This window comes from Platalea leucorodia (assembly GCF_965183815.1).
Source record: "Platalea leucorodia genome assembly, chromosome: 17".
Classification (NCBI taxonomy): domain Eukaryota; kingdom Metazoa; phylum Chordata; class Aves; order Pelecaniformes; family Threskiornithidae; genus Platalea; species Platalea leucorodia.
In genome coordinates this window covers 2,456,821-2,474,132 of record NC_138839.1, presented here as the reverse complement: position 1 = coordinate 2,474,132, position 17,312 = coordinate 2,456,821, and the positions used below count along the sequence as shown (strand labels likewise).

At 35.7% G+C, this 17,312-nt stretch overlaps 1 protein-coding gene across 3 annotated transcripts in view; it reads left to right on the top strand.

Annotated features, from left to right (window-relative positions):
- PRKCZ (protein kinase C zeta) overlaps positions 1 to 17,312 on the top strand; it is a 69,911-nt gene that overhangs the window by 40,946 nt on the left and 11,653 nt on the right. For all 3 annotated transcript variants that reach the window (XM_082328733.1, XM_082328732.1, XM_082328734.1), the window contains 8 exons: positions 170 to 358; positions 3,365 to 3,462; positions 7,857 to 7,943; positions 8,660 to 8,795; positions 9,937 to 10,024; positions 10,787 to 10,906; positions 11,895 to 11,974; positions 12,558 to 12,647. In XM_082328733.1, coding sequence (XP_082184859.1) covers positions 170 to 358; positions 3,365 to 3,462; positions 7,857 to 7,943; positions 8,660 to 8,795; positions 9,937 to 10,024; positions 10,787 to 10,906; positions 11,895 to 11,974; positions 12,558 to 12,647 — 888 coding nt within the window. The remainder of the gene's footprint in view (positions 1 to 169; positions 359 to 3,364; positions 3,463 to 7,856; positions 7,944 to 8,659; positions 8,796 to 9,936; positions 10,025 to 10,786; positions 10,907 to 11,894; positions 11,975 to 12,557; positions 12,648 to 17,312) is intronic.

Sequence of the window (17,312 nt, the reverse complement as noted above, 5' to 3'; positions counted from 1 at the left end):
GCCAAACATTTTTAAACACATGTTATAATCAGCCATTCAGATCTGTGTGCCAGTGACAATGGCAAGCAAACTCAGCAAATTCTGTCCAGTGGTTAAAGACCTTTTTGCTTTAATAGTTACTTGTTATGAAAATGTCTTCTGTTTCTAGCATCTGTTTCTTTTTATACAGGATATCAAACCAGTCATTGATGGAATGGATGGAATTAAGATTTCTCAGGGGCTTGGACTACAGGACTTTGATTTAATCAGAGTTATCGGACGTGGAAGTTATGCCAAAGTTCTTTTAGTTCGGTTAAAAAAGAATGATCAAATTTATGCTATGAAAGTAGTGAAAAAAGAATTGGTCCATGATGATGAGGTAAAAGTCTGTGTTAATTGCATTCTGTTACATACTGTAAAAACTTAGTTAAAAAAACTTAGCAAAATCATTCAACTAGGAAAGCAGCTAAGGTTTTAGACAAGATTTCTGTAATAGAAGTTTTACTGACTTTTGAACTCATTTGTCATCAACTGTCTGCATGAAGCACCAAGATTGAATCTGAGAGAAACGTCCCTTATTTTAATAACAATTAACAATTATTAATAGTCTTAATAGAATGCACGTGAAAAATATTCCAACCTGGATGTGCTAATCTATAAGTGATGAGATAAATAGGATGGAATTGGGGTGCTTAGTTTTGAAAGAAGACAAAAATGTTTTCCAAGGCAAATGAATGTAGGTGCAAAGTATTGTCTGTATTTCAAAATAGGAGCAGAAACTGTGTTCCTGCAGTCACGATTATAGAGCTTATGTGCAAGTGACACAGTACTCTGGAGTATTTTTTTTCCATGGGTTTAAAAAAATTATGCTACTACCATTTCAGGTCACTATGGTTTAACTGCCATGTAAGAGAATTGTCTGCCACTGAAATCAGAGCTGCCATTTCTCAATTATTTTCAAAATCGTGTTGAAATTTTTTAATACAGGATCTGAAATGCACAGGTTTGGGGGGAAAAAAAGAAAAATAGAAAAAAACCCCAACCCTTCATTTTTTTCCTATAACATTCACACCTCTGGAAAGGTATAGTTTTATATCCATTCTATTTTTTTCTTAAATGTGATGAACCAATCACAGCAAGCAAGGAAGGCAGATTTGAACCGTCTACAGTGCCATTAGACTGGAACCTGCTGTGTTAAGTAATGGAACAGGGAGTGGGGTAACTGGGATGCATGTGGTCAGACCCCAGCCCTGATAAAACAGCCGAGAGCCCTGACAGACCGATAACAAGTGTCGTCAGGCTACCAGCTTCACTGGAACGCGGCGGTGCGAAGTGCTCCTGCAGGAGTGGCAGTGTGCGTGACGGGGTACGTAAAGTATGACACCATTACGTATTTGACGAGTAAAGAAGTACTGTGTCATGCTTGTGGGTGGAATCCCAAACTCCAATAAAATAAAAAAGAGATGGACAATCAGTCTCACCTCATAGGGAATTTCACGTATAGCTGTTCTTAAAATAGACAGTGAATTTTTCAAACAGAATGCAATTTTTAAGCTGATGATGTTATACTAATTTTATGCTGTTAGGAAGACTGGATTTCTTGGAAGTAGAATGTTGGGGGAAAAAACGAAAACACATTGTTTTAAGTACTGCTCGTGCTGGTAGTTTCAATCAGTTTCTCTGGCTGCCATTTTTGTCATTACTCCAGAGGCTAGGGTTAAGAGAGTAAAGTTGTGAAGTTCTTGTAAAATACTTTGGCTTGCTCATTTATTTGATGTCTTTTTAGGACTGAAGATTAGACTGTTGTGTGGTTTATTTACTGTTTCCTTTTTAGCATGTGTTTTTCCAAGAAGGTTGAAAGTAAAGAGAAGTATTATTTAATGAGTTTTGCAGCTGTTCCTGAGAATCGGAGGCAGATGAGGAAAGTCTGTCTTGAATAGTGGCTCTCATAGATAACTACATAGAAGATTGAGCTAATTGGTTTTTCTTTTCTGTAAGATAGGCTGTATAATGAAATTCTGGGAATTGATAGGAAATTCACTGAACTCTGTGAATGCAGGAGATACTGCAAATAATGGAAGCTTCACCTAGTAAGTGTTTCATGGAGAAAGAAAATTAATTATGTAGCAAGTATCAGTAGGTTTAAGTCAGCTAGTGCTTTCCAGGTAATGGTTGATATTGGAGAGAAGTAAAGATTCTTTTCTAAGTGAGATTGAAGCAAATTAAATACCTGGGCTTCTGCTATTAAATTTTTCTAAGCTTAATCTTGTTAAGAGTAGTGCACTAGTATAATGCTAACGTCCTAGTGCCCAAGTGCAATAGCGAAGGGGTTAAAGACTCTTAAAGGGAAGTTCATTCAGTAAAAACAAAAGGAAGTGGACATGTTTATTGTTTTATTCAAAACTGGATTTCTGGCTCATATTTGGACCCAGATTTACCCTTCCAAGGTGTTCCATCTTCAGGAGTGTCCGAACACTCAACCTAACGGATTTACTTAGTTTGAGGCGGACGTTTCTTCATTTCCTTTGGGACTTTGGTTTCGCTGACTAGCCTTGGCAGGAAGGCCTGTCTCTGGATCGGTTGGAAAGCTGGAAGTATCTGTTGGAAATGGACAATTTTTAGAACAATTATTTCCAGTTTGTTGGCAGGGTACTGAGCGTTCGCAGGGCGGAACGTGGTCAGTGTATTGCCTGAAGGGTGAATATCTACTGCAAAAACCAGTTGTCTGTAAGGTTTAAATTTTGTGTGGTTATATGAAAAATGATTAAATGCTTTGTTATTACTGATCTGAATTTTGCAATACTAATGCTAGTATTCAAATTTTGATAGGTTTTTATTATATGGTATCGTACTGGGTATTCAGGTCTTCTCTCTGTTGAAGTATTAAAGGTAGTTTGTGATACTTCTAAGAATTATTTTGTTTGGACAAACTGATCAGGTTTTTGTAGTTTCATTGAATTCATTTTGAGTTTCAGATGAGAAAATGAAATTCAGTTTATTTGAACCTTTTAAAAAGTGGAGATTCACATTGCTTGTGTTACTGCCATGAGTTGCTTTGTCAGCCTTAGGATCATTTATCTAAGATAATGGAATTTATTTCTATGAAGCAATATGAGCAGTCTATCAAATATTGCAGATGTGTGATATTTTTAAATGGCTTAAATTTTGTGCAGACCTTTCTAAATGGTTAAGAAACTTCTGAAAATGTAATTAATTAAAATGTTTTATAACTTCCTCCAGATTTTAGGGGGTTTTGTCTTTCTGAAGAACATATGTAACAATGACGGTATATGTAAGGGAGCATAGATGTTTGCAATTTCTTTTCTGGGAATACCCACAGTGGTTATCCAGCAGGAGATCTGATTGTTCGATTACTCTATTTCAGGATATTGATTGGGTACAGACAGAGAAACATGTGTTTGAACAGGCATCCAGTAACCCATTCCTAGTTGGTTTACATTCATGCTTTCAAACAACAAGTCGGTAAGAAAGATCTGAAATTATTTTGTTTTGAAAATCTTAATCATTGTACTAACTGCTTCTCATAAAGCAAACATAACCACTGCCATCACATAGTAATTTTGGGAAGGAAGCATTAGTATCGCCAGGGGTTCACTCCTACAGCAAAGCCAGTTCTAGCGGGGTAGCTTAGCCAGTGTGGTGTGGAGGAAAAGGCAGTGTTTTCCAGGTCCAGATCTGACGGGGGAAGACGAATGAGAACGAGGAGGAGCCGTGCGCTGTCTGCCTGAGCACAGGCCGTGTGCCTTCAGGAACGGGAGGATGGTACCAGGGTATAACAGAGCTTTGTAAGAGGTAGTTTATAATACCTGATTCTGCTGAGGAGAATCAGTTCTCAGAGGGCCAAACTGTAGTTCACTGTTCTTCAAAATAGTGTAAGAGTTGGGCTGCTCAGTAATGATAGTTTTTAATAATAACTTAAAAACCTACATGTGTATGAAGTATTTTTTACCTATATGAGGCTTATGAGTCCTTAGCACGTATTGATGAAGTATGTGATTTCATTTGAAAAAGTGCTTAATAAACTCTTAGCTACTTTGAAATACTAGTTTTTTGTCCTTGTGTGCACAATCCGAAGTGGATTATTTGCTTCTTATTTTGCAATTGGAATATGAAGAAAATCAAGGGGAACTGTTATGCCCATGCTTATGTATGTCACTGGGGAATTTGGATGTGTGGGGATTTCGTGGTTGGGGTTTTTTTGTTCTCACAGGCACCTGTTTACTGTTCCACTTTTATAATGCCTAGTGCTGTATGTATCATAGTCAGAACATAAAAGTTATTGTATCTGGCTTATTTGAATGGCATGCAGTGCAGCGTACAAACAGTTCTAGGAAGTTTTCATGGATTATCTACTCATTTATCCTTAAGAATAATCACTTGTTCATTACAATGGGTATTATCGATTTTTAAAATACAAAGGCATGCACTGTACCATTTCTTCAGTCCTCAAACTTTCAACCACTTAATGGTTATAGTCGTAGGAAATAGCATTTTCCTAGCAGGGAAAACATAGCTAAGATAAAGGAAGTAAAGAAGCTGTATGAAGAGCGTTCTGAAGGTACAGGGAGTATTTTGGAGCAGGGAGAAAGAATAATCTCCAAAGGTGACAAAAGAAATTTTTCTTGCAGACAAAAAAAAAAAGTCTTTAGACAACTAACAAACAGTTGTGAAAGGCCCTTTAAGTTAAATCAACATTCATAAGCACCTTCTCACCAAATACTACGCAGTGTTGAACATCTAATATAAAAATTCAAGTGGTCAGGCAGGGTGAAGTACTGAGAATGAGGTTTCTTGTAAATATTGGGAACAAGAAAAAGGCTGAAGCCAGCAATAGAAAGATCCTTTGCATGCCGCTTTGGTCGTTACGCTGACATAGCTGAGGAGCAGAAATAGAAGAAGAAAAAAATATGCTGAACGTAGTCAAAGCTTTCTGTATTCCTGTTGTATCTTCAGGAGTCCTGTTTTTCCAGCCTAGCTTCTCCTTGCAGTGAAACTATAGGTTTTTTTCTTTATAACTTCAGCCATTTGCCATGGATATAGCCATAATGTCATGAATTCACAATTTGGTTATGGCTGTAATGTTATAAAATCACAATTATGACCTCATTACAGGAAGAAAGAAAAGCACGAAACTGATTTCAAATCAATAAATTCGTCAACATCAGATTGTGTTAACTGGCCCAAAGAAAACAAGCTGTAATATGAGAACAGTTTGTGTATAAGTGTACTAATGGGGGTGGGGGGGGAGTTCCAAAGGAACATGTTCTTTCTCTTAAATAAAATTTTAAATAAATTTTTAAGGTAAAAGAAGTGTGTACTTAAAGGTGCTAATTGATGCTAAGCGTAGCTGTTCACATTTTCAGATACTAGTGATGCTTGTTTTATTATCGTAATAAAACACATGCCTTGGGCTTGCCCAGAATTGCCAGATAAGTGTCTTCCAAGGATGGCAACGATCTGAAACCCCCATCCTGCAAAACCATTGGTGTTTGAGTCAATCCTGCTAAAAGCAGCGAGGACTGCCAGTGCCCACGCGCTTTCGTGCTTGAACATGACTTGACACAAGCAGCTTTACATCACGGGTTCTGAATGGTGATAAAGCTTTGGAAGCTTCTAAATAGGATAGGAAAGTCGGAAGCAGAAAATATCAGGAATGCTGTAATAAAATACTCATGGCATTGTTATCTATTTTATTTATTGTTCATTTAATTGTAGTTTAGTGTTTATATTCATGTGGGGAGCCACTGAAAGACTTGCAAGCTGGGTTGTGTCCAATAATTTTTCCTGGTTCACCTTTTAAGTTTTTAACACTTCAAGTGTTTCAAATGAAGAATCCTTTTCAAAGGGGGAAAAAAAAAAAAAAGTCTTGTTACCAATTAGAATGGTCTGAGAGACTGGAGCATGTGTTTTCCAAATGGAATGTTTTCCAGTGTGTGAATGTATGGAAAGGAGTTTTCAACTCATGGAAAATTAGGTGTATAAAGAGATACTGCCTCCCGGGACAGCCGCAGCCTTTGTAAGAAACTCTGACTCGGCGTGTTTCTGTCCTGTAGGTCCCCCTGCCCTTGGCAGCATTGCCTGCAGCGTATTTTCCCAAGGATGAAACCTTTCCTGCAAACTGTAATACAAGTCTTTTTATATGGCTGATTCCTCCTATATTTCTTTCCCATACTGACTTTTTCTCGTTTGTTTTGAGAAGACTGTTTCAAGAACTTGCTGTACAGAGGAACTAATAAGCCTTGACGCTGCAGCCTTTCTGTGCCCACATCTTCTATTTAGTGGATATGCTATGTAGAGGGTATCAGAAGTGGGTCCGTTACACTTCCTTTTAATTCACATTTTTCAACAGATAAAGGTCTTGGCAAAGCCAAGGGAGGGTGGGATTTCATCATCTGTCCTGCTAGCTCACCGAATTTAGTTTTCGTCTCTGATAAATAATGGACATATGTGAACTGAGTGTCTCAGTCCTCAAATTCTTTAGTCTCAGTCTATACAAATAAAACCGAACTTTTTTTTTTTTTTCTTCTTCTAGGAATGATGGTATGTTTCTTAACAGTGTATCAGGAAGAGTTCGGTGATGATCATAGGGTTTAATAGAAATACTTTCATATGTGTGTATTAATAATATGCTCGATCGTGTAGCTTTAATTGGAAAAAAGATTATTGTGTCATATGCTATTCAGATAAAACTTGCGGTTTTTTTGAAAGTAAATTTGGGTTACGTTCCTCTAAGGGCGTCTTATGTCATTTTGCTTTCAATAGATCTGTTTGAGCTTTTCAGGAACTGAACCAGCACAAACAGCAAGCTTCATAGTTATCTTTAATATCACAAATCCTACAAAACATATTGATCTCTGTAATAATGCCAGATACTCATTAATTATAGTTAATGGTGAAGTAATTTTTAAAAGATGGTGACCCTTTAGTGGAAAAACTATATCACAAATACAAATCAGAATTTTTGGATTTTTGCCTATGCAGAAACCTTGTTGACTTAGGTGTATATAAACTACGTTTCATCTACAAAGCTCTTCAGATTTGATGCTGCAGCTTGGCTATTAAAAAAGAATATTTAGTCAAGCAGCGTAACAATTAATTATTACATCAGGGTAAATCTGTGTCAGATTTAAGAAAGGTTTGAGTTGAAATTGATCTACCTTTTAAAGTATTTTTTAATCTTAAAACCTTTATTTTAAATAAACAGCAGTTTCAGGCAGGGTTGTTTTTTTTCAGTCAATCAGATGTTGTTATTCAAAGCAGTGCACTCACTGAGCAAACTTTATACTGTGGAATTTTGTCCCATAAAAGTACAAAGAATCAACGTCTTTGAATAAGAGATAGTCATGTAACCATGTTGTTGTTGTTATGTCTTTTTGAAATGAATGACAATTTTACCTTTTTTGGATAAACTTTCATTTTTGCCATGTGTCATCTTCTAGCATACTTCCATAATTTTGCTACTATTTTGAAGTAATTTTTAAAGAAGTCTATATATCATTATATGCTTAGGGTTTTTTTTACATCTGTCGCTGAGCGAGTACCTCATTATTTCAGGCAAATGCTGTTGTCTTCTCTGCTGTTGAAATAGTTCTGCAGGTTTCACGCCAAACAGTAGCCTGTTGTATGCAGCTGCCGCTCCTTTACATTTGGTCTGGCATTTAAATAAAGGATGTGATCCTACATAATACAGATCAAATAAATACTCTCTTTTTTTTCTCTTAAATAGTTTCTGTAACTATAAGAAATCTAGAATTCTAATTCAAGAGTGGAAGTGAAAATGGCTCAAATTGGAAGGATAAGAATAGTTTTTCTTGAGGGTTTCCTTGGAATCCATTAATTGTGTTATATACTTTCAGATTGTTTCTTGTCATAGAGTATGTAAATGGGGGAGATCTTATGTTTCATATGCAACGGCAAAGAAAACTTCCTGAAGAACATGCAAGGTATTTTACTAACACAGTTATGGTGGGGTTTTTGTATTGCAGTTGTTTAATGTGGTATGAAATGCTTTCCAAACTTTATTCCATAAAAGAATATGAATAGCAAAGAAAGAACGAAAGGTTGATTCTTAAGTTTAGAATGTACTACCTTGGGAAGAAATGTTAATTTTATTTTTTCGAAGGAAATGTGTGTTTTTTTTAAAGAGAGCAAGCATTTGATAAGTAGTAATAGTTACTCCTATTTACTTTTTGTTTATTGCTTCATATTTAGGTAACGCTTCTTTGATCTGTTGATAGAAGGTGTAACTATTCTACTTATTTTGATCTTATGTTGAATTAATACAGTATTGGTAGGAGAAGACAAAAATCTATTTTACATGGCTTTGCATTACATAAAGTCTCATTGTAACTCTTAATAAGCTGAAAATACAGATCTTCTGTGTCATACTTGGAATTTTCAGAAAAAAAATCTGTAGGATAAAGAGTAACTATTTTCTTAATTAGTAAAATGAAAAAAATAACTTCCCATATTTAATTTAAGGAATGGTTTTACAATATATGAGATCAGTGTCCTTATGAATAAGTATAGCTTCTTTTTGGTATACTATTGATAGAGAAAAGCTGACTGTAAAGTTATGTTTTAAGAACAGGTTTTTTTAATTGCACTAACTCTTGTACAGTCTTAATGCTAATATGAATTTTCTCCTTTTTAATTTCAGGTTTTATGCTGCTGAAATTTGTATTGCTCTAAACTTCCTACATGAAAGAGGCATAATCTATAGAGATTTAAAACTAGACAATGTTCTTTTAGATGCAGAGGGTCATATCAAATTAACAGATTATGGCATGTGCAAGGTAGGATTTTTCTTACCTTTCTTTTGTCACTCTGTCATTCAGTAGTGTACCTCTCCGGTTATGCTTTTAAGTCAAATACTGCATCCAGTGATATTAAGAGAAAACTGAGAGAAGTTATCCTTATGTTAAGACTAGTATTACTGAGCCCAGAATTTGGTTGTGGAATAGGAACTTTATTCGGAAAACTGGCTGTTGAAGAATAGAACCACATTTGTAACTTTTTCCTTTCAAGAAGTTTGGCCTATTGGCCAAGTTCATTTCTCTTATTTATTTTGGTTTCCTATGTGACCCAAGTTAGAAAATTGATCTTTAAGACAAGTATTTTTTTAAAAGGGTCTTTTCAGTCTCTTAGTAACCGTGCTCCTGTGAATATGAATTGCATTCGTCATTCTCTGTGGTTGGGCTGTACGGATTGTTAACCAACAGGGGCTCGCTGGTGTCTCAGTTCTTCGGCTGCAATCTTTGGCACAGAGAAGCAATTTAGAGAGCGTTGCTTTCAAAGCACCTGGTCAAGTGTAGCATGTACTTAACGTGATGCAGAGGAAAGCAAGCAAATGTCAATAGAAAATACAGTATAGAAAATGCTAAATTTAAAACTTGTGTGTGAAGTTGGAATGCCAGACATGAGTGAAGTGGCTGTAATCTGACCAGAAGTCCGCTGTCCCCTTAGAGCTGTTGACTTGACCTCCAGTCTCCTTGTTATTGCCACACTGTTTCTGGCTAGTATGTGAAATGAGATTAGAGTCCAGCCTGTTCCTTGGTGAGAATAAGTTTCTGAAGCCAAAATTGCAACTGGCAATCTAAAAGTTTGATTCCTTCATTCCTAAAAATAGAAGTTTTTTGATTTGAAAAGGACTTCCAAATTGGTTTTGATCTGAAATTTTTTTGAATGTATCTGTAAATAGTAAGCAAAATGTTGTTATGAATGTGTTGTGACTCAGTTTTAATCAATTGATTTGCTGAAGATAAGCTGTAAAGTCATAAGCCAGCTCTGAGCACTATTTATTTCGCTCTAGCGTTGCCTTTTTTGAAAGGAAGGTCTTTAGACTCCCTAAGTAACTTGGCTTTATAAGTCTAATTAAGGGAAATTCCCGGAAAAAGGAGGTCCGCTTTTAATTTATGAAATGATTTATGCACGTAGGAAGGTTTGGGCCCTGGCGACACTACAAGCACTTTCTGTGGGACACCAAATTATATTGCACCAGAGATCCTCAGAGGAGAAGAATATGGTAAGCTGTGACTAAACAATTTGTAGTTATAATAAATCACAAAGCAAAGTTGTAGTTTTAGGTTGGTTTGAATACAATTATTTTTAGATTTCCACATTTTTATTCCATTATATGTTGAGAAAATGGAATGCTTATTTTACAGTTTAATTTTTTTCTGAAATAAGGTTACTTGTTTTTTCTCTTGCAATCACTCATTTCAGTTTCTTTTAAATCATACTTTCCTGAAAAATAGCTCTTAAATGATACTGTAGCAAAACCAAGCCCACTCCTTGAAGAGCTTAACATCCCAGCTACTGTTGTCCTCCAGACAAGCCCATAGAATGCTGTAACAAAAAGTTATTACTCATGCAGAAGTCAAAAGTATAATAGTCTTTTTAACCAGTGTTGTTATTTGTGAACTGATCTGATCAATGATTGAATATGTCATTTAGTTATAAGATACTATAATGTTCAACTTAAAAAAAAAAAAAAAAAAAAAAAAATCTGAAAATTTTCAGCTTAAATACACTGCATTTTCATTGAAGCTTGCTGTCTGGCAGACACCTACAAACTCCTATACAGATTACCTTTGTAATCCCAGTTCTCAACCCTCAACTCTCTCAAGTCTCATCCAGTGACAGTGTAAGTCGTGATCTCTGTGGCTTCAGTGAAAACAAAGAATGTCAGTACTTCGTAGAACCAGGCCATTAATCTTCATTTATATGAGAGAGAACACCTAAATTCAAGGAGTCCTGTCTGAAAATCTGCTCTGAATATTTACAGGGTTCAGTGTGGACTGGTGGGCTCTGGGTGTGTTGATGTTTGAAATGATGGCAGGAAGGTCTCCGTTTGATATTATTACTGACAATCCAGACATGAACACTGAAGATTACCTCTTCCAAGGTATAGTCATTTTGATTTTTTCTTTCTTGGGGGAGAAATAATGAAAATTAGCAGTTCCAGTAGGACAGTTAGGTTTTCCTTTTCCATTGTTATCCCATAGGTGCCTGTAGACCTACTGTAGATAAAGGGCCCTAATATTTCCAGTTCTTCATCCCAGGAAATTTATTTTGTTGAACTCAGATAAAATGGTCTGGTATTAGGAAACCTTCTTCAGACAAGACTTTTTTTTTTTTTTTTTTTTTTTTTTAAAAATGTCCACAGTTCAGAAATAACAGACAGCAATTGTATGGAATAGTATCTTTGTTAGAAGGCAGTCCACAGGCCAAGAATGAATTTCAAAATTCAGTGCTACATGAGAGGATAGGAGGATCTTTCTTGACAGAAACACATCAACCTAGTTTTGCTCCAGATGATAACTTTTAATTTTTTTGTTTTTTACTTCTGATGAAATCAATATAACTATTTTTTTTCTTTCATAGTTTTACCCTTCAGGAATAGTGATGTATGAATTTTTCTAAATAAAATCAGTAATACTTGCCATATTTATTACAATAGAAACTCTGTAACACTTTGGGGAATTGCAAAGTTGCCTACTCCCTAATATGCAGAACCATTCATTAAACTAGTTACTGCAATTATGTAACAGAATCTGCCAGGGTCGTCTTGACAAGGTGGTTATTAAACCAATTACTGTTTAAAATCACACTTTTCCATATACTGAGGACACTGAAAAAGTTTTATTCGCTGTCTATACTACAAACAATAGAAAAAGATAATGAAGCTAACATTTCTTTAAGGAAATCTTGAAATGTCAATATAATAGTGCCTTGAATTACTGTACCTCCTTTTGTTTGCATTACTGTAAATAATTACTCTCTCTTCCCATTTTCCAAATGGTAACATATTTAAATAATATAGTGTTTGTATTGAAATTATGGTCAACATCATAAACCAAAAAACAATATTGCTGTTTTTAAACCTGTCACAGTTATTCTTGAGAAGCCAATCCGGATTCCAAGGTTTCTTTCTGTCAAGGCTTCCCATGTGTTAAAAGGATTTTTAAACAAGGTAAATAACATTCTCTTATTTTTAGCATCTGAGATCTGGAAGTCAGAGCTTCCTGTTGAAAGCAATACAGTTAAGAAGTTAATCTGCTTACTATTAAGAATATCTATAAAACCTTGGTATCCTGTATGTTAAAAAAACCTACTTCTTAGTTGCTAATTTACTGAGGGAATTCCACAGCACAGACTTGATTTAAAGCCTACACCTAGTGGAGAAAAATAGCTATAGACTTGTTTATAAACTCTTTTCTGTAATACTTACTACTCATTTAATTAAGCTGATTGAAAGCTGTAGAACCATTATAATTTTTAATGGAGAAAAGAAGGATATGTATTATACATGACTAAGTAAATCTAGATTTTTTTTTTTATTTTACAAAGTTGTAAAATATTATTTAAAAATGAAATGTGAAACAAACTTCATGAAAAAAAAAAAGAACAAAAATCCCTTGATAGCCATAATATGTGTATCTTAGCAGCAGTTTATGTAGGAATAGGGAATGCTGGAGTCATGTATGTGGGCTTTTGACAAACATGGACTGTAACTGGCTTAGAGTATATAATACGAGTTTCTGTGTCTTCCGCAGGATCCCAAAGAAAGGCTTGGTTGTCAGCCACAGACAGGATTTTCTGATATCAAGTCTCATACATTTTTCCGCAGCATAGACTGGGATCTGGTAAAAAAAATTACTTCTGTTTTTATGTGTTCAAAAGGAATAGATTCTTTTAGTTTATTAATTGTGTGTTTATGTAACAACCTCCTTAAAAACAGTGAAATTCAATTCCATAAATGTAAAAAATATTTTGCTTTCTCCAGGTGACATGACGTAATGGAAACAAGCTTTATTTCATGACCAAAAATCTGGCTTGTTTCCAAACTCTAAGAAAGGTTACAACTTGTGGGTGTCATTTTTAACATATGTGATGAATGTTAGAAAACATTTCAAAAAACATATTAAAGCATTGGTGGAACCACTTATTCTTTGGCTTCTGTTTGTAGATTCTGCGAATTCACGCACTGGGTTCTGCTGCTATAAAATTTGCGCAGTGTGCCCGCAATTGTAGCGTGAAGGACCGCAGAGATTGCCAGTATCAGAAATCAGTGCCTTACTGTTCTGGATGGTCATTTCATGTGGTCCTGTTAGTAAACATTTCGAGCTCCATTGAAAAAGGAAGTGTGGACTGGCCAAGACAGCATATTGGAATGCTATTCCGCAACTTCATTTCTCTTGTTGATTAGAAACCTTTCTGCCTTGACAGGAAGGTTGGTGGTTGATGAACACAGCCAACAGACGGGGTAAAGTGTCCTGAAACCGGTTTAGATACAACCGTGGAAGCTGAGGTGCTTCAGATACATGAAGCATTTGTAGTGTACTTGTAGAACATTTAAAAAACAAAAAAGCTTGGATTTACGAATGATACAATTTTTTAAATCAGTAGGATTATTCAGGTAGGTAACAGGGTTCAGTAACATGAGCAGGCATCAGTAGGATCAGGTGCTTTTTTTTAAGGATGTGGCTTGAAAGCAGTGTGGTTGTTTAAAATTACTCTCTGATTATTACTTTCAGGTTTTCTTTATTACTGCTGGTGTGAGGGAAGTTTTTAGTTCATGGTGGAGTAGATAACTTGCATTTCAGTGGTTTTACAGGCATAAAATTTTATTGAAATTGTAGCTTCTTTTTAAAAGCTTCTGCTACTTGGTAGTTGTGTCTACTTCTGTCTTCATCATAGAAAACCATCACAGAAATGACATTGTTACATTTATTGACACTTGAGCAATAAAACAATGAAGTCAGGAACACTGCCTTATCAGCATTACATTTTTTAATACCTAGTTGAACAGTGGAAAAATATGCACATAGTATTTTCATAGTCCTAGGAAGCCTGCAGGAAGCGTAGAAGCAGGCAGGCAGCAGTGCCTGGAATAACATGAAAGAGGCTCGGCGAAGGAGAGCAAACTGCACGATTACATTTTTACTTTGAAGCCTGCTGTTCAGAGCTGCTTTGTTAACGTTCTTCAGAGAAGACATTCACTACGTAAGGAGCCAGTATTTTAAAATACCTGGTGTTCACAAAATTATTCCTATAGTGAAGGTTGTCTTTAATTTTGTCAGACATCCCTTGGTTTGTGTTCTCCCTTAAGCCCAAGTGTTATTTTTCTTTATGTTGGCTACCTGCTGGTGCTATAATGCAGCTTGCTTGAGTTTGTGGTAGAGCATAAGCGTCAAGTACTGCAGTGTTTCTCTTCTGTTTTGCAGAGTTGTTTTAGAGAGAAGACTGTTAAATTTGTATATTCATGTAAGAAACTCTTAATTGCATTTGGTACTTCTTGGTCAATGTTTATGCTGATTTGAATTTTTTTTTACCTTTTTTTGACTGAAAGCTTCGATATTAAATATCTATTTAAAAAAACCCCAAACCTAATGGAAAGACTTAGGTGGTTGCCTGTGCTGTTTTGTAATATGATTAGGACGATGCTGTTCAGGAGGATCTAAAATGTCAGCTAAATTTTAAGCTAAATTTCTAATAAGAGTGTTGGGAAATATATTCAGGAGAAAATGAAAAAAAATTTGGAAAGCTTATTTAATTATTAGAATTTTCTTTGAAATGCAGGTGATGAGTAGAAAAGATGTATCTTAAAAGCTTTTCTAAATCTTTTCAAGTTGAAACACAAGGAAACGAGTCTAATGCTGACTAAAACTTTTTTCTGTGTGAAGCTTGAGTGAAATGGAAAAATAAATAATGGTAAAGTGAATACATATAAACATTTTTTTTTTTTTGTAGCATTAGTCATCTGAGTTGTGTGTGGCACAGCTAAGAATGTTTTATATTACTCTCTCTGTGTATAATATGGCTTAACAGCATTCAGGGAAGTACCAAGATAAACTTTTTTTTTATTGTTTCAGTACACAAAGTCTATTCTTATCCTAGTGCCTGTTTTTATGGTATTTATCCATTATATGCTAAAAAAAGAACTAGAAAGCCATGGCTACTGTTAGCTGTGTAAAGAAGCAGTAAGGCTTTTTCCTTGAGCTGTACCAACATTTTTTTTTTTCACTTATTTTCTCAAGTTAAAGGCTGCAAGTTTACTATATGGTTTATTTAAGAGTGCTGCTATGCTTTACTGAGTATAACATAGTTGAATGCCTTGCTGTTGAAATGTTAATGCATAGCTACGACTGACTCGTAGTGACAATCTTATCACCCTACATCAATTTTTAAATATTCATTTTGCTGTTTCTTTCATGCTGCCAGTCGTGTTTGGGAGGAGCTAGTTTTGTCTCCCTTACAACTTGCATTTCACGATGCTTCCGAAGACCTTATAGCTGATGGGATGTTGATGTATTGAGATTCACTGCCCAGTTACAATTTCACGATTTCCTCATATCTCCATCTGTACTCGTCAGGCTCTTGTCTTAAACCTGGCACGCAAGAGTTTTCTGTGATTGATCACCTTTTTGTTGTTTAATTTGTGCCAAGCGTAGAGAGATGTCCTGGCCTAAAACCAGGTTTCCTACCCATGTTGGTAATGTGAGTAATCATTTTGGTCAGTGGTAACTACTTTTCACTTACATTATGCTTACCTGTTTGGTTTTTTTTTTTTTTTTTTTAAGTTAGATTATGGAGATTGTAGCTTTGGCTTTTTTTAACTGAAGATAAATACCAAAATTAGAATGTTGGTATCTGTAATACTACAGATTTGACTATACGACAGATTGTTCTCTCCACTGCTGTGGTGGTGAGACTTTCAGGTTAAAGGCTAGTTCAAGTGAGTTATTTACTCTCTATAAATGTGTTGTAGTTAATCTGGCATGAGTTTCCCTTCCTGCTAAATCTAATCAGTAGCTTTCCCATACTTGCATGCTTATATTCCTAAATTGCAAGTTTTACTTATTGCAGTCTTATGTCCTCTGCAACTCTGTAGGGTTAAACTAGAAATTTGAGTCTTAAGATCTAAATTACAACTGCAACTTTTATTTATGACTTATGATATCAGAAATAAGTCTCCTCTAATTGCACACAAATGCTGTTCCTCAGGACAAAAAGTAAATATATTGTGCTAACTCTTGTATTGCAGCAGTAAGCATCTGTCTGGGAATTTTTCAGTCCTGGGTGTAATCCACCAAGTTAGAGAACTTAAATGGCTGAATTATTTATGGACTTCTGTTTTCAAATGCAGAGCACGAATTATATTGGTGTCTGCCTGGCTTGTAATGTATATTAGTTAGGTATTTTGACATTTCTCTCCAACAACATTTAATGTAGTTGAATTTGTAGAGTTCTCTTATTAATTATTACAGAAAATGTTACCATAGTAACTTATTTCTGTTTTGAGTACACAATTTTGTTATTTGTGTAAAGTTGGCTTTTGTTGTTAATATTGTTTTGAAACACACAGAGGCCTTCCCTTTTTTCCTATGAAACCGACCTATAAAATACATCAAACTAAGAATTTGGGAGCCAATACAGTTTGTATAAACTTCAGTTTTAAGTGGGAAAAATCTACTGTTTCCATTTTGAACAATTTTATCTTGAAAGTGACAATAATTTATATACAGTCCGTAAGAATGACCAGGAAGATTAAGAAAAATCTCACATTGAATGGTGGCGAAAGGATTTTCTGGGAGATGTGCAATTTGCCCGTTTTACTTGGCCCGTTCTGGGGAGAACGGACGTGAATGACACAGGGCCTTGGTAGCTCGGTGTCGGTGTTACTGGTGTGCAGCACAGAGGCCTCTGCAAATGGCAGTTAACTTCGTAACGTACAGGCGTGATAGGAGTCGTGCATTCCTCATTGTAGCTGAGAACCTTCTTCAGAAAAAGTCTGCAAAAGGTTATTCATGAAATTTAATACTTGTCAGCGTTAGACAGGGACAAGGCAAGAGTATGAAGGATCTGCAAGACCTTTAAGAGAATTTGCAGATCTTGGTGTAGAAGATCCCTCTTTTCAGTGTGTTCCACCCAGACCTGGGAAGAAGTTGGAGACAGGGAGAAGGTGGCCGAGTACACCATGAATTCACAGGACAAACAGCCTCTGGTCAGGAATAAATCTAGAAAAGGGAGCAAGGCTTTTCGCATCAGAGGTGGTGTTGGATAGCAATTGACCATCATCTCTTACCTAAGACCGCTACCTCTAGACTCAGAAGGCTGGACCAAAAAGATCTTTACTTACACTGGGGGTGTGTGTGGGTGTGTGTGTGGGTGTGTGTGCAGGTTTTGGATCAGTTTATCAGATTCAAAGATCATAGATGTCTTTCCAGATCCTTCCTTCTACAGGAGTTCTGACAAAATATACATTACTCTTTTTATTACAACAAAACTGTTTAAATTTACTCATCATA